This window comes from Gadus chalcogrammus, chromosome 21 (genome assembly GCF_026213295.1).
Source record: "Gadus chalcogrammus isolate NIFS_2021 chromosome 21, NIFS_Gcha_1.0, whole genome shotgun sequence".
Classification (NCBI taxonomy): Eukaryota; Metazoa; Chordata; class Actinopteri; order Gadiformes; family Gadidae; genus Gadus; species Gadus chalcogrammus.
The window spans coordinates 9,805,102-9,833,021 of NC_079432.1; the positions used below are offsets into that span (position 1 = coordinate 9,805,102).

The 27,920-nt window shown below is 42.1% G+C and overlaps 1 protein-coding gene across 1 annotated transcript; it reads right to left on the reverse strand.

The window, feature by feature from the left end:
• Positions 1-248: 248 nt before the first annotated feature.
• Positions 249-27,887, reverse strand: zdhhc14 (zinc finger DHHC-type palmitoyltransferase 14). The gene is made up of 10 exons (XM_056580639.1): positions 27,643-27,887; positions 25,492-25,652; positions 23,912-24,067; positions 22,730-22,867; positions 2,884-2,932; positions 1,827-1,929; positions 1,240-1,349; positions 925-1,027; positions 458-749; positions 249-376 (listed from the first exon to the last, which is right to left on the reverse strand). The coding sequence occupies exons 1-10, from the start codon at positions 27,885-27,887 to the stop codon at positions 249-251; spliced, it is 1,485 nt and encodes a 494-aa protein (XP_056436614.1).
• Positions 27,888-27,920: the final 33 nt, after the last annotated feature.

Here is a 27,920-nt window from a genome sequence, read left to right on the forward strand (position 1 = left end):
TCCCCTTTACTCATTGAATTATTGTTTGTTTAAGTAATGATTGTGATGGTTTAATGGCTAATCTTGTGTAAAATACACAGGGTGTATTTTACACAAGGCATTAATGATATAAACGACCAGACACGACTGCAATACCCGAGTAAACCGTCTCACCCAGAGCAGATCCACAGTCCTTAAAGGTCATGGGACACACGCACAGGGTGACCCCCTGTGTGTGTGTGTGTGTGTGTGTGTGTGTGTGTGTGATGTCACACGGTACTGAGCTTGACCAGCCCGCGGACTGAGCTGTCGTGCAGAGAGTCCTGGCGGGCCAGGTCGTACACCTGGGACGGACCGCCAGGGTGGTGGTGGGCGTGGCCGTGGGCGGGGCATGGTGGAGGAGGAGGGGGAGGGGGCGGGGGCGGGGATGATGGGGGTGGGGGAGGAGCCGATGGCGGGGACTGGGGGGGCGGGGGCGTGTCCTCGTGCCCCATGAAGTGATGGAGGTGGTGGTGGTGGTGGTGGCGGCAGCGTGCCTCGGCCTCTTTCAGCAGCAGCATGTCCCCCGTGCAGCCCAGGCTGGGGGTGGTGGCGCTGGAGGAGGGGGGCAGCGGGGGCTGGCTGGGGGACAGGTAGGACAGGCAGGGACCCCCGCCCAGGGAGGTCTTGCCCGACAGGGGGGCCAGGACCACAGGGTCGGCGTGGAGCAGCGGGGTGGTGGCGGCCTGCAGGACGAACTTGGTGCTTTGGATGCACTGGTCCTGGTCACACTGGGGGGCGAGAGAGCATGGGAGACAGAGGGAGAGAGAGAGAGAGAGAGATAGAGAGAGTATGAGGGAGACAGGCAGGCAGACAGACAGACAGACAGACAGACAGACAGACAGACAGACAGACAGACAGACAGACAGACAGACAGACAGACAGACGTGCTTCTTTTGGTAATACCATGTGACTGTAGAGTGGAGTGGGCGTGTACAAACTGGTGCCGTTGGAATGAGACAGTGGCTGGGGGTCATCTGACTGTATGAGACCTCTCCTGTCAATCAGACTAGAGAGAAAGGGGGGGGGTGAAAGGCTAAAACTTTAAGAAGGAACCAAGGAGAATTTTTTGGGGGGGAAATAATAATTTGCCACACATTTTTCGACCAATCCCCCCAATTCTTTTGGGGGTAAATAATAAGTTTCTACCAATCAGATCACTCGAAAAATACAATTTTTTTGATAGATGGCGAGAAAGAGAGAGCGAGAGAGAGCTCTGACCTGGGTGGTAGTGGGCCACAGAGGGCAGCGCAGCAGTTGGTCAGGATGCTGCCGTAGCTGTAGGGGTTGTAGTTGTCCTTGCCCCTCTTAGTGGACCAGGCACCCTTAATCTGAACCAGTCCCAGGACCCCAAGACCCAACCCGGAAATCAGGACAGACACACCGACCGAGGGGAACGAAGGGGAGGCATAGAAGAAAACATGCTTACAAAAGATTAAATTACTAAAACGTAGTAAGTTACCAAAACAGTTACTATAGACCACCAAGTAAGATTTGACAAAATCAAAAGGAACATAAAATTGGAAAATTGATTGAAAACAGATTCTATCTTCCACCAAGCATTTAAGTTCTAGGGTTTGGTGTTTAATTCTATGATTTGCTTTTAGTGTTAGGTTATCCTTTCAAGGTTAGGTTTAAGGGATTGGTTTTTAATTGAAGGAATTGATTTAGGGTTAAGGGTTTCTATTAGGGTTAGGTTTTGGGGTTTGGTTGGGGTTTCCTCTTGTTTTAGTATTGAGATTTATGGTCTGGTTTTTGGTTTTAGGGTTTCCCCGCAGAGTTCGGTTTTAGGGTTTTAAGGTACTCACATCCTCATTGGTGGTCTGGTTGGAGCTGATGAGGTACGTGTGGAACCCGGACAGACCCACAATGGACCAGACAGAGAAGAAACACACCACCACCTCCAGGACAGTACCAGGAGTTAAGGGGAACCAGTTACACCATTACACACACACACAAACACACACAAACAACCAAAGCCGGACAATACAGTTTCCTGTCTGGGCTTAAAAATAACATCTTATTTTTTGTTGTTATTCCCAAAAGTAATAATTTGATTAGAATATAACTACATTTCCTTAAACTGTGGAAGACATCTTTGGTGGGACACATAGAGACAATTAACAACAAACAACAACCAGCTGCAGAAAGTAGGGCGATAGGTCTTATTATATGTTATGGAGGTCAATGTGCTGTCTTCTTTGGTGGAACATTTGTGAGCTGTGCTTGTCTTAACCTGTAAATGACCGTCATGAGAGCTTTTTTTTTTAAAGTAAATGAGGTCTGTAGGTTATCTTGGTCAGCAAGATAAATGTACATTGTACTCGTCACAGTTTGTCGTTTGTCTTGGTCATCTTGAAGGTAAATACATGGATGCATGCCTAAACCCCAACAATCTTGAGTGATGAGAATGGCCCCTGACTCATTTGAACAAACACAACACAACACACACACACACACAAACACACACACACACACACACACACACACACACACACACACACACACACACACACACACACACACACACACACACACACACACACACACACAAATACACGCATACAAACAAACTCACACCAGCACAATGTCAAGGACTGCGGTATAATCCCATCAGGAGGGAAAGTGCGTCTAAATAGCATGTGACGGTGGCAATGCATGCTGGGACATATTGAACACTAAGTAGTGATTGAGTCACGCCTATTGATAAACCTGCTGATGTAGTGAGCCGTACAGCATGGACGAGAGGTAGGGAAAGGGAAAGAGAGTGAAAGGGGTAGAAGGAGGGAAGAGGACATGAGAGAAAAGGGAGGAGAGAAGGGGATGGGAGGAACGGAGAAGACACCACACACACTGAAAGGATATCTGGCTGGACTGTCTTTGAGTGCACTGAGAAATCCTGTCCTATTGGATCCTGAAAGAGAGAGAGAGAGAGAGAGAGAGAGAGAGAGAGGGTGAGAGTGAGAGTGAGAGAGAGAGAGAGAGAGAGAGAGAGAGAGAGAGAGAGAGAGAGAGAGAGAGAGAGAGAGAGAGAGAGAGAGAGAGAGAGAGATATTATTAGTAGAATACATAATAATACATTGGTCTGAACTGAGACAATTGATTCAACTGCTTCAGTCTCTCAACTGTACCGCAATTGTCAACACAAACTTCAGCCTTAGATCAAATGCTTTTAGTCTGAATGGAGTGTGTGTCCCAAGCAAAAGTCCAGACAAACAAAACATTCATGAAAATATTTTTTAACAAAAGAAAATGGTCAGATGATGCCAATGATGAATCAGCTGGTTCTGTGTCAAATGTGCTCGGGGCATGTTCATCTCCGACCTTCTAGAGCGTGTGCAGAATGAACACGTCCTAATAAACGCTTCACATGCTCTTTTCAAAGAAGATCAATTAAAATGTTATGTTACAAAATGCACCCCAGGCAGTTTTTAATCATATACATATTTCATATTCAGTGATTGCTCGTCTGTTGCAAATTTATAAAGATACACAGCACTTACTCCAAATAATACTCAAAATAACATGGAACTCTAGAGGGCAGGATATGGTAGTGGATGGTAATCCCAGCCAAAGGGAACAGGGTTCGATTCCCATTGTCTGCAGCCTATATAGGCAGTGGCGACTGGTCATTAGGGGCAAGTGGGGCTCGGCCCCAACTACTCTCACAAGAAAAAAAAAATAATAATGAAAAAAGATATATATATAAAGAAAATAATGTATAATTTTTCTATATGTATTTAAAAAATATTAAAAAAATAATCTCCCGAGTAAGTACCAGAAAATAATAAATTCGGAGCTTTTATTTAATTATTAGTCGACCCTGGCTTGCTTCTTCCGGCTGAGTTCGTCTGGAGGGGCAAGAGGGGCTCTAGCTTATGTCCATGCTCTAGCCCCACCCATGGCCCCACCAGCCCAATGCAATGTGTATTGGACTTGAAACATTGAAATGCGCATTCTCAGAGTGTTTCTCTGTTGAAGTGGACGGAGAATATTTTACTTCCTTGTGGGGCTAGCCCCACCGGGGCCGCCATGGACATATATGGTTCGTTCCACTATAGCGTCATTTCGTTTTTCACAGTTCATTGGCTGTAGGGTGAGGCACGTGATGAGTCATGACTCGAGTGACGAGTCCCAACTCACCTCACGTGCCGCGCGCAAGAAGTCCGGTAGCGAAGAAGAGAAGGAGGAGGATTACTTTGCTAACAAACATGCCGGAGGCACTCAAACGACAACATGAATGTGGTAGATCATCTATTGGAGCACAGATTTGAGACCCTTAGCCTGGAGGAAAAATTAGAGGTAAAACGCCGTATGTCTTGTGCTCTACAGTCTATTTATGTTTTTCCAGTCTTATATGTTCTCACTGCTGGCCTGCGCCTTGTCGTGGTAGCGAGTAAAGTGGGCTTTAAACCATGACAGGCCATTCTGAATATTTTCTTTCACAGCTATTTTCTTTGATTTATCCTCCAGGACACTGCTTAGGCCTATGGGAGGTGTAGGCCTACTCCATGGTAAAATGACATTGGGTTTTTATAGTAGCTGTTTAAAGTTTAAAAACTTTTAAAAACTATACTTTCATTCTTGCAATGTTTGAAAGATTAAAAGCTGCACTAATGTACTTTATTAATTGAATATATATATCTGATACATGGAGAACAGTCACTTTGTTAAAAAACAAAAAGCCCAGCATACTGAATAGTGTTAAAGTATATTTTTATTTGTAATGGTTGTGATGGCCCCAGTGGGTGGAGGGCTGAATAGAGAATGGGAAACCTCAAGCCAAGGCTACAAACAGCATGGTGGGACACTTGACTAAGGCCCCGTCCACACGAAGCCGAAACGGGCGAAACCGTTACGTTTTCGATCTATCCGGTTTCGAAGTATCTCCGTAAAGACGAAGCCAAGCGAAACCGGATAGATCTGTAGAAACGCTGTAGTAAACATTCCAGGCCCATAAGGGGCGCTGCTTCTGGTACACAAATCCAGAAGAAGAAGAGGCGAGCATGCGCATAAAGGCTGCCCCCCGAACCACTAACAACACAAACAAACAGCTCTTCTACGATGGCGAACTAGGTTCTCAATAAATAATGGCTTAGCAACCCAACAAGGGACATGATATGCTGCAGAACGATTACAAGCTTGTAGTCCGCCATCATCTTTTTTGTTGTGATTTCTGAGACTCCGCGGGCTTAAGAGCCATTGGCTAGGAGGTCAAGGGGTGGGGCGATGACGTCATGGTTTGTGGTTTCAGTCGGTTTCAGGCGTCCACACGAAACCAAAACGAAACCGGATAGTTTTGAAACCACCTCCGAGGGTGGTTTCAGAAGTTTGCGGTTTCGGTCAGCGGATTCGCCGGCTTCGTGTGGACGGAAGGCCGAACCGTACATGACCTTTGCGGTTTCGCCATGAAATCGGCTTCGTGTGGACGGGGCCTGAGTAAGATCGATGAAGGAAGCTCAATCTCTATTTTGAAATGCTACTTTTTTAGGAAAATTACCATTTTTTATTTGTAATATATTAGGGCTGTAACTTTTTCCAAAAATGAATTTCGAACAAATTGAAAATGCCCCATAATTTGTTTGGATGGATGTCTGTATGCCTGAAAAGCCAGTAAAACACTAACAAAAGTGAAGGGGTCTACCATTTTTGTTGAATGATTTCGGCAGTTTTGACGCTGTTTAGAGTATGAATGCCCTTCACAGGTCAGTTGTTGTACTCGATTTTTACATTCAGTCCTTTGTTGTGCAGGATAGCCGGGAGCAGGCGGAATCAACGTCTACAAAGATCGCAACGAATGTGAAAATAAACGGGTGTCGTCACGAACAAAATGTTAGCCTAGCCCCACCTGTTTTTTACATGTAGAAACGTCACTGCCTATCCCAGACCAATCCAAATGAAATTTTAAAACCCACACCTATTAAAAATGAAGACATTGGCATGAGATGTACGGCTAACCAATGGCATGGAAGCACTGGGCGTGTCAGATAATCATAATTAAATTCCAATAACACCACTTCCCCCCCAAATCCAGAATTTGCAACAGAAGTCGTCAAACTATTATTTGAACAACCCAATTAAAACTCAAACTATAGTACATTTCAGCAAATAGCAATTTAACTGTAGTCATGGCTTGATAAGGACTTAAACATATAGTGGGGAGTGTCAGAGCCTAAACAAATACCTAATCATAATTGTTGCCCCATACCCGAGAAGCTCCTGTTGATATTTACAATGATCTGATATAGAAATAGTCATTAATAATCACAGGGCTCAGGATTTGTAGTCGGTGCGCCCAAATATTGAAATGGTTAAACCTGCACTATGTAACTTTTCCACTAGAGCTAATAACTCTATTAAACAAGAATCTACAATTTCAGAACTAGAAAGTTTTCAAGAATAATGTGCCGATCTACAAGTCGATCCATACAGTGAGTTGTTCACGATAAAGCATTTTTATTTGTTCTGATAAACCTTTTGGCATTAACAGTCATCTGAAAATGGTGCAGCCACAACTCAAGTCATTAGAGAGGTTGCTGATAATAATCAGCCTACATGATGCAGGTTAACACCCTTCTATTAGATTCCACTAACTACATCCATCTGGCTGGGTCTGAAGGCCTGATTCCACCGGACGCGTTACGGCAACGTTACGGCTGCGGCAAGTCTTGGCCGCGGTCACTGCAGCAGATAGGTTCCACTCTAATCAATCAGACCATTTCCACCAGGCGCGGCTGCGGAACGTCTCAGCAACGTCCCAGGAGCGGCTCGCTGTGCCGCAGCGCTATCATTCCGTAGCATTTCTATTTTTGCCGCAAGCCGTTGCTGAACCGCGTCAATTTCAACAGAGCAGATCGAGCAGGGCAGGAAGTGAAAAAGTAAAAGCCATAGAGTATCAGGTCAATTTTCTAAATAAAACACAATACTCAGCTCATGTAGCCTATCTCAACGTCATTTATGTACCAAATCATCCTTTTTATAAGGGCAATGGCCGGAAGGACAAAGCGTGGCATTTAATTGCAGTCGTTTTGGGAGTGGAAGTTGAGCACATTAGGTTTAGGATTGTCGCGTGATCTCGTGATCTCGCGTGAATACGGCTGGCTCGCAACGCACGTTGCGCTGCCGTAACGCGCCCGGTGGAAATGCAAGCAGGGCAGAGTCGCAGCCGTGCCGTGCCGCAGCCGTAACTTTGCCGTAACTCGTCCGGTGGAATCCCCGGGTGAGGCTGCTATGGTTTGCTTTGTCACACTGACTGGTATATACCTGACCTAATTGCTTTCTTTTATTTATCCCATATTGTATTCACCAGAGGAAGAAACAAAGTGGAAGTGGTAGTCCACAAGCCGGTGTTCACGAGAGTTTAAACTGCTACTTTGCAAAGAAAATGTTGCAGAAAAATCTGCAGCCTCATCACAGGGGGATGATTTCAAAACTGATTTTATGGATTTGTTAGAAAACGCTACATGGAAGCATTGATTGCTTTATGCCCCACTGGTGCGCAGCCCGGGCCAATAGCCCCAGCGAGGCTGCTCCGTTGCGCACGGCACGCACCAGCAGATGCGGCACACGGCAGACTCAAAGTAACGAGACCTCATTGAATGAAGCTGAAGTTATAATTATTTTGCTTTTTAAAATCGAGAATTTGCTTTATGTTTTCACCAGTTTGCAACAAAGGACTGAATCTGTGATTTAATGTGATATAGTTAAATTGAAGAAGATTATCATGCAAGTTATTGCATACCACAATGGTGATTTAGCCAATGGCCCACTGATGAAAGCCCTTCCATTTTAAGTTTGAAGACCTGCTGAATTAAGTGCTTGGGACCCAGCTTCAAGTCCTGCTTATGACTGTTGTTTTTCAACCACAATCATGTTGAGTATAATGTCAAATATTCTTCTGGCAATCTCCAGCGCTGTGGCGAGCTCCCGGTCATCAGCCTGAGGTCCTGGGTTCGAGTCACTTAACAATGTACCAATTTAGCCTCAATGCCTTGATGGTCGATTGCTCTTGGTTGTGGTCACCAGAGTTCCTGGTTCATGTCCACTGGACATTATGCTATCTTAAAACTATCTATTAAAAACGATAGATCTAGATCTATAGATCTAGATGATAGATATTTCTTTTGGGGGGGGGGGGGGGGGGGGGGCTAGTCATAGAGTAAATAAATTAATGTTCAATGTACAAAAAAGTAGCAAGACCCTTTTAGTCCTAACACCCCCCCCCAGCACCTATGAAGGGGGGGATAGGGCGGTTCTGCCATGTTGGGGACCTTTTGGGGCCGTGTGAGCGGGGACTCAAAACCTTAGTCTACAGAGCGTTAACCAACAGCCCTGACCGCTTCACCACCAAGACGCTAACCAGAGCATGTTTGGAGCTTGTACTTGACTTTACCATTCACATGATAGAGTAATAAGATGCATCCATTAAGCTAGGGTTGACACTAAGGTTTCAAAAGCACTTGCCCATCGGGCAAGTAAAGGTCAGGTTCAACTTGCCCGAATGTAATGTTCACTTGCCCAAATTATAATCAGAATCGTGAACGGGCCTCTTTTTGCCAGGCACCCGGCCTGGTTTTGGGGGGGCTCAGAAAAATCATCCTAGCTCAGACTGAAGCTGAATGTTAGCTTCCACACATGTGTTTAAAAAATAACAAACTTCTCTTTGTTTACTTATTCATCGAGCGGTCACATCGTGCCATGAAGTGATTTCAGTCCACCGTTGCAACCTATTAAAGCTATCGCCAAGATATATGTAGACCTGCATGATTTTATGCAAATGTACATAACTAAATGTCAGAGGTAGTAGCAAAGATATGTCTTTTTTAACTTTCAAGTTTCTTGTAGCTCTAACTGAATAATCACAATCGTGTTTCTAGTAGTGTTGTCAGTCTCGACACTGGATTTTCTAACTTCGACACTATACCTGGAAAAATATCGATATTCTATACCATTTTCGATATCAGGGGAAAAGTTTTTTTCAGGAAGCAACATACCCAAAGTAAATAGAGTATATCTCCACAACTGCAAGGGCGATAATGTCATATTTGTGCCAAAAGAAAAATTGGTGTGCAAGTGAAATATTCAATGGGGATAATACTTGGTTAAAGTGAATAAAGCCATGGAACACAGCATAAGTGGAAGATAACATTTCCACCTGAAATAATTATCAGTTGTTCGTTATCAGTTGGGAGCGCTGTCTTACTATGAGACACAAATAAAGGTAGATATCTTACAATTTTGACACTTGACACCTCTATTTAAAGTTCAGGGCAAATATAATCGAATGCACCAATACAAGCCAAACACTCGCAAATAAATATATGGCCACTAGATTGCGCTCAAAAATATGTTTTCTGATTGAAGGCAATTTACCGATTTCCTAAGAAACCTTCTCTTATTCGTTGATTGAAAACACCATGTTTAGTTGCAAAATTTGGCCCAGACACTGGATAAACTGTTTATGGTGGTTTTATTCGATCAGAATCAACTTTGTGGACAAAAATCACAAAGGTAATACTTGATTTTTGGTTGTTAAAAGAAACAACCAAAAGAAGTTGTTATTTGCGGGTTTTTAGTACAGAATGATATGGTTTGGACGGTTGGAAAAACGATGCCAGTGTTACCCTTTACGTTTCATTTGATAAAAACGACAGGGTTACCCCTTATGTTTTTTTTCATGACGATCTATAAAAAACGACAGTGTTACCCCTTATGTTTTTTTTCATGACGACCAATAAAAAACAACAGTGTTACCCCTTATGTTTTTTTTCATGACGACCAATAAAAAACAACAGTGTTACCCCTTATGTTTTTTTTCATGACGACCAATAAAAAACAACAGTGTTACCCCTTATGTTTTTTTTCATGACGACCAATAAAAAACGACAGTGTTACCCCTTATGTTTTTTTTCATGACGATCTATAAAAAACGACAGTGTTACCCCTTATGTTTTTTTTCATGACGACCAATAAAAAACAACAGTGTTACCCCTTATGTTTTTTTTTCATGACGATCTATAAATAACGACAGTGTTACCCCTTAGGTTTTTTTTCATGACGACCAATAAAAAACAACAGTGTTACCCCTTATGCTTTTTTTCATGACGACCAAAAAAAAACAACAGTGTTACCCCTTATGTTTTTTTTCATGACGACCAATAAAAAACAACAGTGTTACCCCTTATGTTTTTTTTCATGACGACCAATAAAAAACGACAGTGTTACCCCTTATGTTTTTTTTCATGACGACCAATAAAAAACAAGTGTTACCCCTTATGTTTTTTTTCATGACGATCTATAAAAAACGACAGTGTTACCCCTTATGTTTTTTTTCATGACGACCAATAAAAAACAACAGTGTTACCTCTATTGTTTTTTTTCATGACGACCAATAAAAAACAACAGTGTTACCCCTTATGTTTTTTTTCATGACGATCTATAAAAAACAACAGTGTTACCCCTTGTTTTTTTTCATGACGACCAATAAAAAACAACAGTGTTACCCCTTATGTTTTTTTTCATGACGACCAATAAAAAACAACAGTGTTACCCCTTGTTTTTTTTCATGACGACCAATAAAAAACAACAGTGTTACCCCTTATGTTTTTTTTCATGACGATCTATAAAAAACGACAGTGTTACCCCTTATGTTTTTTTTCATGACTACCAATAAAAAACAACAGTGTTACCCCTTATGTTTTTTTTCATGACGATCTATAAAAAACGACAGTGTTACCCCCTATGTTTTTTTTCATGACGACCAATAAAAAACAACAGTGTTACCCCTTATGATTTTTTTCATGACGACCAATAAAAAACAACAGTGTTACCCCCTATGTTTTATTTGATAAATATCGACAGTGTTGCCCCTTATATTTATTTCATGACGACCAATAAAAAACAACAGTGTTACCCCTTATGTTTTTTTTCATGACGACCAATAAAAAACTACAGTGTTACCCCTTATGTTTTTTTTCATGACGACCAATAAAAAACAACAGTGTTACCCCTTGTGTTTTTTTTCATGACCAAAGAAAAACAACAGTGTCACCCCCTATGTTTTATTTGATAAATATCGACAGTGTTGCCCCTTATATTTATTTCATGACGGCCTATAAAAAACGACAGAGTTAACTCTCATGTTCTTTTCCATGTTGACCAATAATTAATAACAGTGGCACCACCGTCGACGTTTTTGCGGGGATTCGAACATGAGCAGTTTAGAGTGTTAAACTCCGAACGTAACATTGCACCACCGAGACACTGGATAAAATCTTCACAAAGGTTATACTTGACTTTATAATTCACATGAAATAGAGATAAGAGTTTTTTCCACAGATGACGTCAACCGGACTTGAAACCCGGTCTCCAGGGGATTAGCTCACAGCTCTCTCCATTTTAATTTTAAATATGTCTGAGGTTATATATGACAATACCCCTTATATTTTATTTGTCAAAGACAACAGTGTTGCCCTTTATATTTTTTTCATGATGACCAATAAAAACGACAGTGTTACCCCTTATGTTTTTTTTCATGACGACCAATAAAAAACGACAGTGTTACGCCTTATGTTTTTTTTCATGACGACCAATAAAAAACAAGTGTTACCCCTTATGTTTTTTTTCATGACGATCTATAAAAAACGACAGTGTTACCCCTTATGTTTTTTTTCATGACGACCAATAAAAAACAACAGTGTTACCTCTATTGTTTTTTTTCATGACAACCAATAAAAAACAACAGTGTTACCCCTTATGTTTTTTTTCATGACGATCTATAAAAAACAACAGTGTTACCCCTTGTTTTTTTTCATGACGACCAATAAAAAACAACAGTGTTACCCCTTATGTTTTTTTTCATGACGACCAATAAAAAACAACAGTGTTACCCCTTGTTTTTTTTCATGACGACCAATAAAAAACAACAGTGTTACCCCTTATGTTTTTTTTCATGACGATCTATAAAAAACGACAGTGTTACCCCTTATGTTTTTTTTCATGACTACCAATAAAAAACAACAGTGTTACCCCTTATGTTTTTTTTCATGACGATCTATAAAAAACGACAGTGTTACCCCCTATGTTTTTTTTCATGACGACCAATAAAAAACAACAGTGTTACCCCTTATGATTTTTTTCATGACGACCAATAAAAAACAACAGTGTTACCCCCTATGTTTTATTTGATAAATATCGACAGTGTTGCCCCTTATATTTATTTCATGACGACCAATAAAAAACAACAGTGTTACCCCTTATGTTTTTTTTCATGACGACCAATAAAAAACTACAGTGTTACCCCTTATGTTTTTTTTCATGACGACCAATAAAAAACAACAGTGTTACCCCTTGTGTTTTTTTTCATGACCAAAGAAAAACAACAGTGTCACCCCCTATGTTTTATTTGATAAATATCGACAGTGTTGCCCCTTATATTTATTTCATGACGGCCTATAAAAAACGACAGAGTTAACTCTCATGTTCTTTTCCATGTTGACCAATAATTAATAACAGTGGCACCACCGTCGACGTTTTTGCGGGGATTCGAACATGAGCAGTTTAGAGTGTTAAACTCCGAACGTAACATTGCACCACCGAGACACTGGATAAAATCTTCACAAAGGTTATACTTGACTTTATAATTCACATGAAATAGAGATAAGAGTTTTTTCCACAGATGACGTCAACCGGACTTGAAACCCGGTCTCCAGGGGATTAGCTCACAGCTCTCTCCATTTTAATTTTAAATATGTCTGAGGTTATATATGACAATACCCCTTATATTTTATTTGTCAAAGACAACAGTGTTGCCCTTTATATTTTTTTCATGATGACCAATAAAAACGACAGTGTTACCCCTTATGTTTTTTTTCATGACGACCAATAAAAAACGACAGTGTTACGCCTTATGTTTTTTTTCATGACGACCATTAAAAAACAACAGTGTTACCCCTTATGTTTTTTTTCATGAAGATCTATAAAAAACAACAATGTTACCCCTTATGTTTTTTTTCATGACGATCTATAAAAAACGACAGTGTTACCCCTTATGTTTTTTTTCATGACGACCATTAAAAAACAACAGTGTTACCACTTTATGTTTTTTTTCATGAAGACCAATAAAAAACAACAGTGTTACCCCTTAGCTTTTTTTTCATGACGACCAATAAAAAACAACAGTGTTACCCCTTATGTTTTTTTTCATGACGATCTATAAAAAACGACAGTGTTACCCCTTATGTTTTTTTTCATGAAGTCCAATAAAAAACAACAGTGTTACCCCTTATGTTTTTTTTCATGACGACCAATAAAAAACAACAGTGTTACCCCTTATGTTTTTTTTCATGACGACCAATGAAAAACAACAGTGTTACCCCTTATGTTTTTTTTCATGACGACCAATAAAAAACAACAGTGTTACCCCTTATGTTTTTTTTCATGACGACCAATAAAAAACAACAGTGTTACCCCTTGTGTTTTTTTTCATGACCAAAGAAAAACAACAGTGTCACCCCCTATGTTTTATTTGATAAATATCGACAGTATATCCCCTTGTATTTATTTCATGACGGCCTATAAAAAACGACAGAGTTAACTCTCATGTTCTTTTCCACGTTGACCAATAATTAATAACAGTGGCACCACCGTCGACGTTTTTGCGGGGATTAGAACATGAGCTGTTTAGAGTGTTAAACTCCGAACGTAACAATGCACCACCGAGACACTGGATAAAGTCTTCACAAAGGTTATACTTGACTTTATAATTCACATGAAATAGAGATAAGAGTTTTTCCAGCAGATGACGTCAACCGGACTTGAAACCCGGTCTCCAGGGGATTAGCTCACAGCTCTCTCCATTTCACACAGAGATTTTAATTTTAAATATGTCTGAGGTTATATATGACAATACCCCTTATATTTTATTTGTCAAAGACAACAGTGTTGCCCTTTATATTTTTTTCATGATGACCAATAAAAACGACAGTGTTACCCCTTATGTTTTTTTTCATGACGACCAATAAAAAACAACAGTGTTACGCCTTATGTTTTTTTTCATGACGACCATTAAAAAACAACAGTGTTACCCCTTATGTTTTTTTTCATGAAGATCTATAAAAAACAACAATGTTACCCCTTATGTTTTTTTTCATGACGATCTATAAAAAACGACAGTGTTACCCCTTATGTTTTTTTTCATGACGACCATTAAAAAACAACAGTGTTACCCCTTTATGTTTTTTTCATGAAGACCAATAAAAAACAACAGTGTTACCCCTTATGTTTTTTTTCATGACGACCAATAAAAAACAACAATGTTACCCCTTATTTTTTTTTCATGACGATCTATAAAAAACGACAGTGTTACCCCTTATGTTTTTTTTCATGAAGTCCAATAAAAAACAACAGTGTTACCCCTTATGTTTTTTTTCATGACGACCAATAAAAAACAACAGTGTTACCCCTTATGTTTTTTTTCATGACGACCAATAAAAAACGACAGTGTTACCCCTTATGTTTTTTTTCATGACGACCAATAAAAAACAACAGTGTTACCCCTTGTGTTTTTTTTCATGACCAAAGAAAAACAACAGTGTCACCCCCTGTGTTTTATTTGATAAATATCGACAGTATTGCCCCTTGTATTTATTTCATGACGGCCTATAAAAAACGACAGAGTTAACTCTCATGTTCTTTTCCATGTTGACCAATAATTAATAACAGTGGCACCACCGTCAAAGTTTTTGCGGGGATTCGAACATGAGCTGTTTAGAGTGTTAAACTCCGAACGTAACAATGCACCACCGAGACACTGGATAAAGTGTTCACAAAGGTTATACTTGAATTTATAATTCACATGAAATAGAGATAAGAGTTTTCCAACAGATGACGTCAACCGGACTTGAACCCCGGTCTCCAGGGGATTAGCTCACAGCTCTCTCCATTGCACACAGAGATTTTAATTTTCAATATGTCTGAGGTTATATATGACAATACCCCTTATATTTTATTTGTCAAAGACAACAGTGTTGCCCTTTATATTTTTTTCATGATGACCAATAAAAAACGACAGTGTTACCCCTTATGTTTTTTTTCATGACGACCAATAAAAAACAACAGTGTTACCCCTTATGTTTTTTTTCATGACTATCTATAAAAAACGACAGTGTTACCCCTTATGTTTTTTTTCATGACGACCAATAAAAAACAACAGTGTTACCCCTTATGTTTTTTTTCATGACGACCAATAAAAAACAACTGTTACCCCTTGTGTTTTTTTCCATGACCAAAGAAAAACAACAGTGTCACCCCCTATGTTTTATTTGATAAATATCGACAGTGTTGCCCCTTATATTTATTTCATGATGACCAATAAAAAACAACAGTGTTACCCCTTATGTTTTTTTTCATGACGACCAATAAAAAACAACAGTGTTACCCCTTATGTTTTTTTTCATGAAGATCTATAAAAAACAACAGTGTTACCCCTTATGTTTTTTTTCATGACGATCTATAAAAAACGACAGTGTTACCCCTTATGTTTTTTTTCATGACGACCATTAAAAAACAACAGTGTTACCCCTTTATGTTTTTTTTCATGAAGACCAATAAAAAACAACAGTGTTACCCCTTATGTTTTTTTTCATGACGACCAATAAAAAACAACAGTGTTACCCCTTATGTTTTTTTTCATGACGATCTATAAAAAACGACAGTGTTACCCCTTATGTTTTTTTTCATGAAGTCCAATAAAAAACAACAGTGTTACCCCTTATGTTTTTTTTCATGACGACCAATAAAAAACAACAGTGTTACCCCTTATGTTTTTTTTCATGAAGACCAATAAAAAACAACAGTGTTACCCCTTATGTTTTTTTTCATGACGATCTATAAAAAACGAAAGTGTTACCCCTTGTGTTTTTTTTCATGACCAAAGAAAAACAACAGTGTCACCCCCTATGTTTTATTTGATAAATATCGACAGTATATCCCCTTGTATTTATTTCATGACGGCCTATAAAAAACGACAGAGTTAACTCTCATGTTCTTTTCCATGTTGACCAATAATTAATAACAGTGGCACCACCGTCTACGTTTTTGCGGGGATTAGAACATGAGCTGTTTAGAGTGTTAAACTCCGAACGTAACAATGCACCACCGAGACACTGGATAAAGTCTTCACAAAGGTTATACTTGACTTTATAATTCACATGAAATAGAGATAAGAGTTTTTCCAGCAGATGACGTCAACCGGACTTGAAACCCGGTCTCCAGGGGATTAGCTCACAGCTCTCTCCATTTCACACAGAGATTTTAATTTTAAATATGTCTGAGGTTATATATGACAATACCCCTTATATTTTATTTGTCAAAGACAACAGTGTTGCCCTTTATATTTTTTTCATGATGACCAATAAAAACGACAGTGTTACCCCTTATGTTTTTTTTCATGACGACCAATAAAAAACAACAGTGTTACGCCTTATGTTTTTTTTCATGACGACCATTAAAAAACAACAGTGTTACCCCTTATGTTTTTTTTCATGAAGATCTATAAAAAACAACAATGTTACCCCTTATGTTTTTTTTCATGACGATCTATAAAAAACGACAGTGTTACCCCTTATGTTTTTTTTCATGACGACCATTAAAAAACAACAGTGTTACCCCTTTATGTTTTTTTCATGAAGACCAATAAAAAACAACAGTGTTACCCCTTATGTTTTTTTTCATGACGACCAATAAAAAACAACAATGTTACCCCTTATTTTTTTTTCATGACGATCTATAAAAAACGACAGTGTTACCCCTTATGTTTTTTTTCATGAAGTCCAATAAAAAACAACAGTGTTACCCCTTATGTTTTTTTTCATGACGACCAATAAAAAACAACAGTGTTACCCCTTATGTTTTTTTTCATGACGACCAATAAAAAACAACAGTGTTACCCCTTATGTTTTTTTTCATGACGACCAATAAAAAACAACAGTGTTACCCCTTGTGTTTTTTTTCATGACCAAAGAAAAACAACAGTGTCACCCCCTGTGTTTTATTTGATAAATATCGACAGTATTGCCCCTTGTATTTATTTCATGACGGCCTATAAAAAACGACAGAGTTAACTCTCATGTTCTTTTCCATGTTGACCAATAATTAATAACAGTGGCACCACCGTCAACGTTTTTGCGGGGATTCGAACATGAGCTGTTTAGAGTGTCAAACTCCGAACGTAACAATGCACCACCGAGACACTGGTTAAAGTCTTCACAAAGGTTATACTTGACTTTATAATTCACATGAAATAGAGATAAGAGTTTTCCAACAGATGACATCAACCAGACTTGAACCCCGGTCTCCAGGGGATTAGCTCACAGCTCTCTCCATTTCACACAGAGATTTTAATTTTAAATATGTCTGAGGTTGTATATGACAATACCCCTTATATTTTATTTGTCAAAGACAACAGTGTTGCCCTTTATATTTTTCTCATGATGACCAATAAAAAACGATAATGTTACCCCTTATGTTTTTTTTCATGACGACCAATAAAAAACAACAGTGTTACCCCTTATGTTTTTTTTCATGACGACCAATAAAAAACAACAGTGTTACCCCTTGTGTTTTTTTTCATGACGACCAATAAATAGCAACAGTGTTACCCCATATGTTTTTTTTCATGACGACCTATAAAAAACAACTGGGTTATCCCATATGTTTTTTTTCATGACGACCAATAAAAAACAAGTGTTACCCCTTATGGTTTTTTTCATGATGACCAAAGAAAATCGACAGTGTCACCCCTCATGTTTCATTTGATAAAAACGACAGTGTTACCCCCTTTGTTTTAATTTATAAATATCGACAGTGTTACCCCTTATGTTTTTTTCATGACGACTGATAAAAAACGACCGGGTTTCATTTGATAAAAACGACAGTGTTACCCTTTGTGGTTTTTTTCATGACCAAAGAAAAACAAGAAAAAACAACGGTGTTACCCCTTATGTTTTTTTTCATGACGACCATAAAAAACAACATTGTTACCCAGGGACGTAAGAAGTGGGGGTGCTTAGGGTGCTGCAGCACCCCCCCCCTGGCGGCCCCTGGCTGTAACTGCAAGTATAATTTTATCATACAACATGATTTTTCATTAAATTATTGACATCCACCCTTTTTATGATATTTATCATATTATCATTTCATTTTATTTAGAACATTGACTGTGTAGGCTGACGTAGGCTATGACGCACAACGCAGAACTGTCCATAGCTGAATATGGTACTATGCTGATTTTACATAAGAATGTTGGTGTTCAACATCTGTTGTAGTGAACATTCTAAAACTGGTGTAAAATATTCCTGCCATATTAATAGACACGTTGAATGTTATCGTTTTGATTCTGGAATCCCGCACGAAAACTGGTTGGCAAAAAAAGAGCAGAGACGGACGGTTCACTTTCCTTTGTAAACCTTTAGAAATAACCTCCTGAATCATTGTTATAACGCTGTGTATAATCCTGGACCGCAACAGCTTGTCGGCATGTTGTTAATGTGTGAAATTCAGCACAGTATCAGCCGAGTTGAATCTAATTTCCACATTGTTTACTTGCTAATGTTTGTGAATAACAGTGGCTAGTTGGCAGAACTCTTTTTACACACCAGTAGAGTGTTTATCAGAGCGGAGCCCTGAATGTGACGTCACCCGTCATCTCGTCTCTGTAAACATTGGATGTTGCTCAGCATTTATTATGACTTCATTATATAGACTCTCTCTCAGCACCCCCCCCCCTCGGACTGACTTCCCGCGTCCCTGATTAGGGCTGGCCCGAATGCCATTTTTTAAGGCTTCGAATACTCGTTGGTTTTTTCGAGCGAATATTCGAATACTCGTTTCAGAAAAAAAAACACATCAAAAACAACATTAATAATCCCTATATACTCCCTGGAACCGATTTTGACAGTATCTGCATATTTTTTTGAAGATTTAATAGCTTTTGAACGTTAATTAGTAGGCCTAAGTTGGTTGAAGTTCCTTAGTTTTCCCCCGTGAAAGCGAACACCTGTTGTTCCGTTCCAAATCAGCTGTCCTCTGCCATCTCAGCCCTTACGGGAGCTTTTCAATTCATCCTGGAACGTGCATCTTTTCAGGGAATTTGTACAATAAATCCATAACAAATACTGAATATTGATTTTCTTATGTGTCGATATTATATCCATTATATTGTCCGGGTATTCCCAAGACGCTCACGCTCTGCAGCAAGCCAGTCACAGTTGATTGGCGCGGCGCTGTTACGGTAGTTGAAATTGGTAGTTGAAATTGGACTTCCAATTTCGTGAAAAAGATCGCTATTGCTGTGCATGTGCACAGTTATGAAACTCAAAACCGTGCTCTTGCATATGACTTTCCTTGATAATTTGCCTCAATCCAAAGTACTTCCAAACTGCACTCCTCCATCACTATTCCATTTTCGTTCTACCTAAACCGTTCGCGGAGGCGCTGCACTTGAGATGCTAACTGTATTGGCTAACCTTTAGCGAATCAATGCCAGAGACCGCACTGCGAGTGAGTGACAGAAGGCTGGGCTATATTCGCACTGAAGCGATGCGTGTCTGTTAACTCGCTTTCCGAGAGAAGAGAAGACTATCAATTGCAAATACTTCTATTTTGTGTGATTTTGCGGAACAAAAGGTTGTTCTGCAGTTTCTAAAAACATTTGAATAAATAGCCTTTATATTAACATCCACCCAAAATCCACTTGCCCGTTCGGCCAACCAGAAAAAATCTCAACTTGCCCAAACATTTTTTTTTCTTGCCCCGGGCAAGCGGGCAACCGTTAGTGTCATTGGCTGCATTAAGGTACCTCTTGAAACCTGGTTCTGAGCAGTGAACCTGAACCTACATAGTGTCTGAAAGCTCATCATGAAGGTCTGCTTCTTATTTGTGTGTGGGGACTCAAACCTGCACCTGCAGAGTGTTAACCCACAGCCCTTACCGCCACACCACCAAGACGCAGATCATGATGTTTTGGAGGTTATACTTGACTTTACAATTCACACAGTCTAGAAATAAGAGGTATCCATTAAGGTACTTATTCCATCAGGGGTCTTAAACCCTGGGTCTAAGCGGTGAACAGAATCTAGGCTCAGCAGGAAAGGATGAGCAAATTCTTAATCCCTGTGAGCTGGGACTCGAACCTGCGTCTAAGTTTTGATGATTTGACGATTTTGTTGATGGCGGTTAGACTTGACTTTACAACTCACATGATATAGAAAATAACATTAGAGAACATTAGTTGGACTTGAACCCCGGTCTCAGGAGTGTCAGCCAACTGCCCTCTCCACTTCCCCATGGAGGTTGTGATCATATTGTGGTCGAAGGCTATATCAATCAGTTCAATAGAAATATCATTACTAGACTTACTAGACTTACCCTTTAGTTAATTAACATACATTAAACAGGAATTGAACCCTGGTCTCCAGAGTGCTATCCAACAGTGCTCTCCACTGCACCACTGTTCAAATCCTGCTGATGTTTGTTTCAAGTAATATAGAGCAAGGATATAACTCTGCAAATCAATAGTTGCGGCTGTCGAAAGCAAAGGCTAACCCGGGGAATTCCCCTTCTTGACGCACAATGATGAATTTGGGATTAAACAAATCGTCTCAATCTGGGTAAAACAGGCACATTTTCATATACCTCTTCGTATCCCTTTAAATTCCTTCGAAGGTCTAGGAAGGCCTATATTTTATCTCTAGCCATTCCATATCAAGTGTAAATAGGCATCCTTGACGAGATGCCCGATCCTTAATGAAATGGATCTGAATTCAATGTAAATCCCCCTAGAAGAGAGCTCTTGAACAAGATAAAGGCAAGCAGGGTAGGATTTAGTGCTCCTTTTTTATCCCTCAGGACAAAGTGGTCAATCTTTTTCCAAGATTGATTTGCTTGATCGATCGATCAACGGTAGAAATAGCGGACGATACAAACACACACAGACACACACACACACACACACACACACACACACATACACGCACACACACAAACACACACCGCCAAACATACACGCACACACACACACACACACACACACACACACACACCTCAGACCAGAAGAGACATGTCAGCGGCTCTCTGATTGGCTCTTTCAGAGGGGGATGGGGGCGGGATCTGAAGCGGATGGAAGACGAGTACAGAGGGAGTGGAGGGTGATTGATAGAAGAGCTTCATCACTTCCATTAACAGATGAGGAGGAGGAGGAGGAAGAGGTGAGGGAGGAAGAGAAGGAGGAGGAGGAGGAGGAGGTAGGAGACAGGGAGGATGAAGAGGTGAGGGAGTAGGAGGAGGAGGAAAAGGAAGACAGGGACGAGGAGGAAGAAGACATGGAGAGGGAGGAGGGGGAGAGGGAGAAGGAGAAGTAGGGGGAGGAAGAGGGAGACAGGGAGGATGAGGAGGCGGTAGACAGGGAGGAGGAGAAGGAGGGAGACAGGGAGACGGAGGTGGAGGAGGAAGACATGGACGAGGAGGAAGAAGACAGGGAGAGGGAGGAGGAGGACAGAGACGAGAAGAAGGAGGAGGGGGAGAGGGAGGATGAGGACAGGGACGAGAAGAAGGAGGAGGGGGAGAGGGAGGAGGAGAAAGAGGACGTGGAGGAGGAGGATTAAGGGTGACTTTGTGTGGCAGTGGCGAGACGTGGGTAGGCGACTGAGTCAGGGAGACGGCAGTAAATCTGTGCCTGGCAAGGAATGCCCTCATACAGACACATGACCCTGGTGGAAATTAATCTTAGACAAGCCCTTTGAGACTGTAGCTCTGATAAAGTGCTGAATAAATAATTACCTGACCTGTCTTTTAGCCAGGAGCAATTGTGTGGAATATAATGGATGTCCCGTATCCCAAAAGAGCATAGAGAATATATCACACTTTTAATTCATGCAATAAAATATTAAAAATATTTAAAAACTTCTAGATGACTTCTGATGAAGAGTATGACACACACATAGGGAGCAGGAGAGATAGAGAGTTGGAGAGAGAACGAGAGGTAACCGATAGAAAGAGAGTGAGAGTATTCCCTAGGTCCTATCTACCAAATCCAATACCCCTCCTTCAGAGCCAGACACACTCTAGCCCTGAAATATTCTAAGCAATGACTGATTGTCTCCTCACTAGGTGCTTTGAGGATGGTTGACCTTTGACCTTCTCTCTGAACACACCAATGTAAGGAGGGGGAAGTCAGTTGAATTTCCTCTAAATATTGCCTACTGCTCTTGTAAAGTGCTGATACAATGCCTCAACATACACCAACACCCCACTATGTAATAGTGGCCCAAGTTACCCAAACACAAACCAACGCCAAACACAAATAGAAAAACTCTGCCACACCGGCCGATGTTGCCATGTGTTAGTTGTGTGTTGGTGTATTAGTGATTGTTGGTGTGTGTTGATGCGTGTTCTTGGTTGGAAGGTGTTGGTATGTGTTGGGCTGAGTTGATGTGTGTTCGTGTGTGTTCGTGTATTTGTGATTGTTGGTGTGTGTTGGTGTGTGGAATGTGTTGGGTTGAGTTGATGTTTGTTGGTGTGTGGAATGTGTTGGTATGTGTTGGGTTGAGTTGATGTGTGACGGTGTGTGTCGGTGCAGTTGGCACGCTCCTTCAGAGGCACACGTTGGTTTGTGGGAGTTAAGGTAAGATCACGAGACCAGCAGGTGTTTACTCACTGAGGATGACGTGGGTGACGACGAAGGAGAAGATGAAGAGGGTGAGGCAGGAGAGGGAGACGATGAAGAGGTAGAAGTAGCGGTAATTCCTCCTCCCCACACAGTTCCCCACCCAGGGACAGTGGTGGTCGAAACGCTCTGGGGAGAGAGAGAGAGAGAGAGAGAGAGAGAGAGAGAGAGAGAGAGAGAGAGAGAGAGAGAGAGAGAGAGAGAGAGAGAGAGAGAGAGAGATAAGTGCGTTAACATAATTGAAAAATGCATCCTAACAATAACACAAATGATATAACCGACATAATTACTAGTTTACCACACTTTGTATAAATATCCTGGCACCTAGAGGTAAGTCCCTCCTGCTCTCCCATTGAAAGGTGTCGTCTTAGTTTGAATTTGTTATCACCACTGTGGCCAACATGTGCATTGTCAATTGTCATTGACCATGAGAACCCTTCTTTGGCTGGCGTTTCTCTGGATCCTGGGATGGTTGTTCCTATACAGTGACTATGAAAGTCACTCGTCATCTCATGAAGACACTTGTTTAATGATTACAGGGCTTCTTCCCACGATCATGCTCCATTAAATCAAATACTTTGCGGTTGGTCTCCTACAAGGAATCCTCATTTCATCAGTTATATACTTTTGCATCCTTTCTTTGCTACTGTATATAGATTTTTCTATTATGTTTTTCCTTTACGTCAAACTACCTGTACCTTGTCTCCCGGTTGGTCTCCTGGAGTGAGATGCCCTGCTACTCCTACGCCTATCTGCTCCTCACATGCATCTCAAAACAGGTTCACTGTAAGTCGCTTCTGATAAAGTGACTCAATAGTACGGAATAGTATACAGAGGTACTTTTCCTAGTACTGGTACTATTGGAGTCCTGGTACTATTGGAACTGGTCCTGGTACTATTGGAACTGGGCCTGGTACTGTTGGAACTGGTCCTGGTCCTGGTACTATTGGAACTGGTCCTGGTACTATTGGAACTGGTCCTGGTCCTGGTACTATTGGTCCTGGTCCTGGTCCTATTGGAACTGGTCCTGGTACTACTGGTCCTGGTCCTGGTACTACTGGTCCTGGTCCTGGTACTATTGGTCCTGGTCCTATTGGAACTGGTCCTGGTACTACTGGTCCTGGTACTATTGGAACTGGTCCTGGTACTACTGGTCCTGGTCCTGGTACTGACCCACACAGTTGTCACAGAGGCTGCAGTGGGAGGTTCGGGGCGGTCTGAAGATCTTGCAGGTGAAGCAGTACTTGAGCTTGACCGTCTGGCCGTTGATCTGGACCTCTCGGGTCCTGGGGGGCGTCCGGTAGCCCGGCCCGCTGGGACAGCTGGTGTCTGGGAGGTCAAAGGTCAAAAGGTTAAAAGACGGTTAGGCGATGTGATTCATTATTGTGTGATGATGATATAATAACAGCAAGGGTTATTACATTACTACTACTACTAACATAAAATATACTCACAATTAAAAGTAATGGCTCAATCTGCCTCATAAGTGATTCGGTTTCATGAAGTGGTTCTTGTGGGTAATGTGTGTTACTGTCATCGATAACAATGACATTTAGGTAGACATGGCGTGTTCTGGTTCCCCTGAAAGCCTCTTGGTTGATCTTGGAGAGCAGAGAGTGACTCAGCCACAGGGTGGAGGAGAGAAGCTACGACTTTCTATCACCTACCCTCAGGGAGAAGATATGGGTCACAAAACAGGCTTTGGGAATAGAAATGTGAAATGTCACATGCCTCTGTGACTAATAACATCAATAAAGAAGACATCTCAAGGAGTAACTTGTTTTTCATTGTTTCATAATGTTGTTGTACATCACTCAAGACGGCCGTGCGTAATGCGTCATGGGTAGGGTGTTGGACTCCCAACCGAAAGGCACTGGATTCAGTCTGGATTCATCCCCCCCTATTTGTAGCCTAACCTGTAGCCAAACCTGTAATCAGAGCCTTCCCTGACCTGTAACCTTGAGCAAAAGGTTACAGGTCAATGACGGCTATCTCCAGAAACACTGTTAGGTCTCCTTAGATAAAGCAATGCGCCAGGACTAGAGAATAACCAGTAAAGGGCTGATTATGTTTCCATGTCGACGCTTTGACACAGTCGTGACCTGTTTTGGTTCTGCATCGGGGTTTAGTTAGCGGGCCAATCACAGCCCTTGTTACTGCGTCGCCTCGACCCGAGAACACAATTTTTGGGAGGCGCACGTCAGGCCCTTGCGGTGGACGCAAGGCGGGTCCGCAAGGACGTAACAGGTCGGTAAACCCCCTTGCGTTGTGGAGACGTGTTGTTTAAACCGTGGAGTGTAACCAGTAACACAGTGTGCGTGTTCCCACTAACCACCCAGTACAGTTTGAACCGTGGACTGTAACCAGTAACACAGTGTGCGTGTTCCCACTAACCACCCAGTACAGTTTGAACCGTGGACTGTAACCAGTAACCACCCAGTACAGTTTAAACCCTGGACTGTAACCAGTAACACAGTGTGCGTGTTCCCACTAACCACCCAGTACAGTTTGAACCGTGGACTGTAACCAGTAACCACCCAGTACAGTTTAAACCCTGGACTGTAACCAGTAACACAGTGTGCGTGTTCCCACTAACCACCCAGTACAGGTTAAACCCTGGACTGTAACCAGTAACACAGTGTGCGTGTCCCACTAACCACCCGGTACAGGTTAAACCCTGGACTGTAACCAGTAACACAGTGTGCGTGTCCCACTAACCACCCGGTACAGGTTAAACCCTGGACTGCAGTTACCGATCTGTCGCTCCAGGTCGGCGGCCTCGTCGGGGGTCGCGCGGGGCAGGACCCCCGGGTCGCTGAAGCTGGCCCGGAGCAGCATGCCCATCACGAAGAAGAACAGCAGCCCCCCCACCGCTGGGACCGCCGGGCTGAGGTTCGACGCCAGGAAGGGACAGCTGCGGGACAGCAGGGCGAAAACAAGCAGTGAGAGGTGTGAGGGGCCGAGAACAAACGACCCTGTGGCTGTGAGGGGCGACGGGGGCCGGAGCCCTGGGAGCAGAGGAAACACAGCTGGCCGCAGAGGGGGAGTGGATCCAACACCCATGGAAATATAGAACTGTCCACTGAAAAGGGGGATGGAATAAGAACAACACATCTGGATTGTGGAACAAACGACCCTTTCTGAACAGAGAGTGCTCGTCTGTGTGGAGGGGGTTGAGAGCTGAAAACCTGCCGCAAATATAGAACATGAAATCAAGATGTATCTGACAGCAGGATGGTCTTTGGGTCATTGAACCTGAGACCATCTGTTCGATTTTGAAATCAAATGGCCTGCCTTACAGTATGTGAAAAGGGCATGGAATCAAAAACCATCTGTCCGTACAGGACACAGACCTTTGTATGATAAATGACAAGAAAACACAAAACCATCTGTCTGGTATGGCACCAACCACCAACTATGTTCAGGGGCACTGAGCCAACAACAACCTGTCTGTATATGGGGGTACAGAACCAACAACCTCCTGTAAATAGAAAACATTGAGCATTGAACATTGAACGGTAGGCAATAGACATATGGTCAAGGAGCTCACACCGCCCTGTGAATAGGAGGCATGGAACCAACAACCCACTGTGCATCAAGGACACTGAATCAACAACCACCTGTCTATGTATGGGGGAAAGGAACCAACAGTGTAAGTAGGGTAAGATACCCTGGCACCTTGTGGATAGAGGGTTTCTAAGGGAATGACCAGTCGGCACCGCGGTTCCTAGAAGTGGACTAGGGTTCAAACTAGGATAGCTTGGTTGCCAGGACGGCGGACTACGGCAGACCAGTTTCTCCGCGAGGGGCATTCAGTTTGACAACGACTACGCCTCTTCTCGCTCAGCGAGCCAACAGAGCCCTCGGTACATCGCCGAGACCGTCTCGCAGGGTAACTCATATCCACACACACCAGGCCACCCCTGGTGTGTGCTGAGCGGAGGAACCCTTCACGGGCAGAACAACAACAACAACCATAGTCTCTTCTTCTGGGCGGTGTGGTCCGCCGGTTGCCACGGGGATGCAAGCTGTTCCACCACCACCTTGGCAGGAAGGAGGTTACCTAGGAAACCGGAACACCGGGGTGGTTTGGAAGTCGTGCTGTGGAATGTGGTGTGGGGGAGGATGAAACACACTTATTTAAAACGTACTTGTTTAATTATAGGCTGTGGTGTGTATTAAAGGGAAGCTGTAGGCGACTGATAGGTCAGACCAGGTCTTCATATAACCGTGAAGTTGGATTTGGGTTGGGGATTTGAGTGAGCCAGGCTTCGGATGGAATACACATATTCCGATGAAAAGTCAGACATAAATGCAAACAAATTGCAAAGGAAGTGTTTTCCAATGCTTGGAGGTAATTAAGATTTGTAGGTTTTGTAGGTTGGTCAGTGTCCACTACAAACAGATGTCGATTAACGTCCTATACCCATAATCTGTGTTAATTCTTTTGGTTTTAGGATATCTAAAGCTTTTGGATGGACCAATAAGATATGCAAAGACATGTGATCAGTCTAACCCTGCCAACACTGAGGCGAGGAGATAAACTGTGTGTGTGTGTGTGTGTGTGTGTGTGTGTGATAATAGTTTAATCTGTTTATGATTGTTTTGTCGCTCCGACCGAAACCCATCCCAGAGTCAGGTGGGCACATGGACTGCACGCAATGGTGTGTGTGTGTGTGTGTGTGTGTGTGTGTGTGTGTGTGTGTGTGTGTGTGTGTGTGTGTGTGTGTGTGTGTGTGTCCGTGTGTCCGTGTGTGTCCGTGTGTGTGTGTGTGTTTAAAATAAAGTGATTATAGATGGGATATTTCAGTCTACGCTGATCGTAAACGGTGAGCTCACGTTTTGAGTGCACGACAGCGCACTGTTTACGATCGCGTGCACTCCCTTCTCTCGTGGCTACTCACTCGAACGTGAAGAAAAGTCCGCTGGTCATCAGGATGAGCACCAGCGTTAGGTAAAACACGCCGGATTGCCTCGCCATCATGATCCTGCCGTTACAGTAGAATTTATTCCTGCCCTGAAAGACCTGCCACTTCCTGCGGTGACCCCCCTTCCTCGCGAGCGAGCCCTCCGCGGGCGACGAGTTGCGCGTGCATATCTGATTGTACTGGCATTCCCGCACGGGCTCCTGCTCCACCGCGAGATGCATCGGCGACATATGTTGTCGTTCCTGATATCCGTT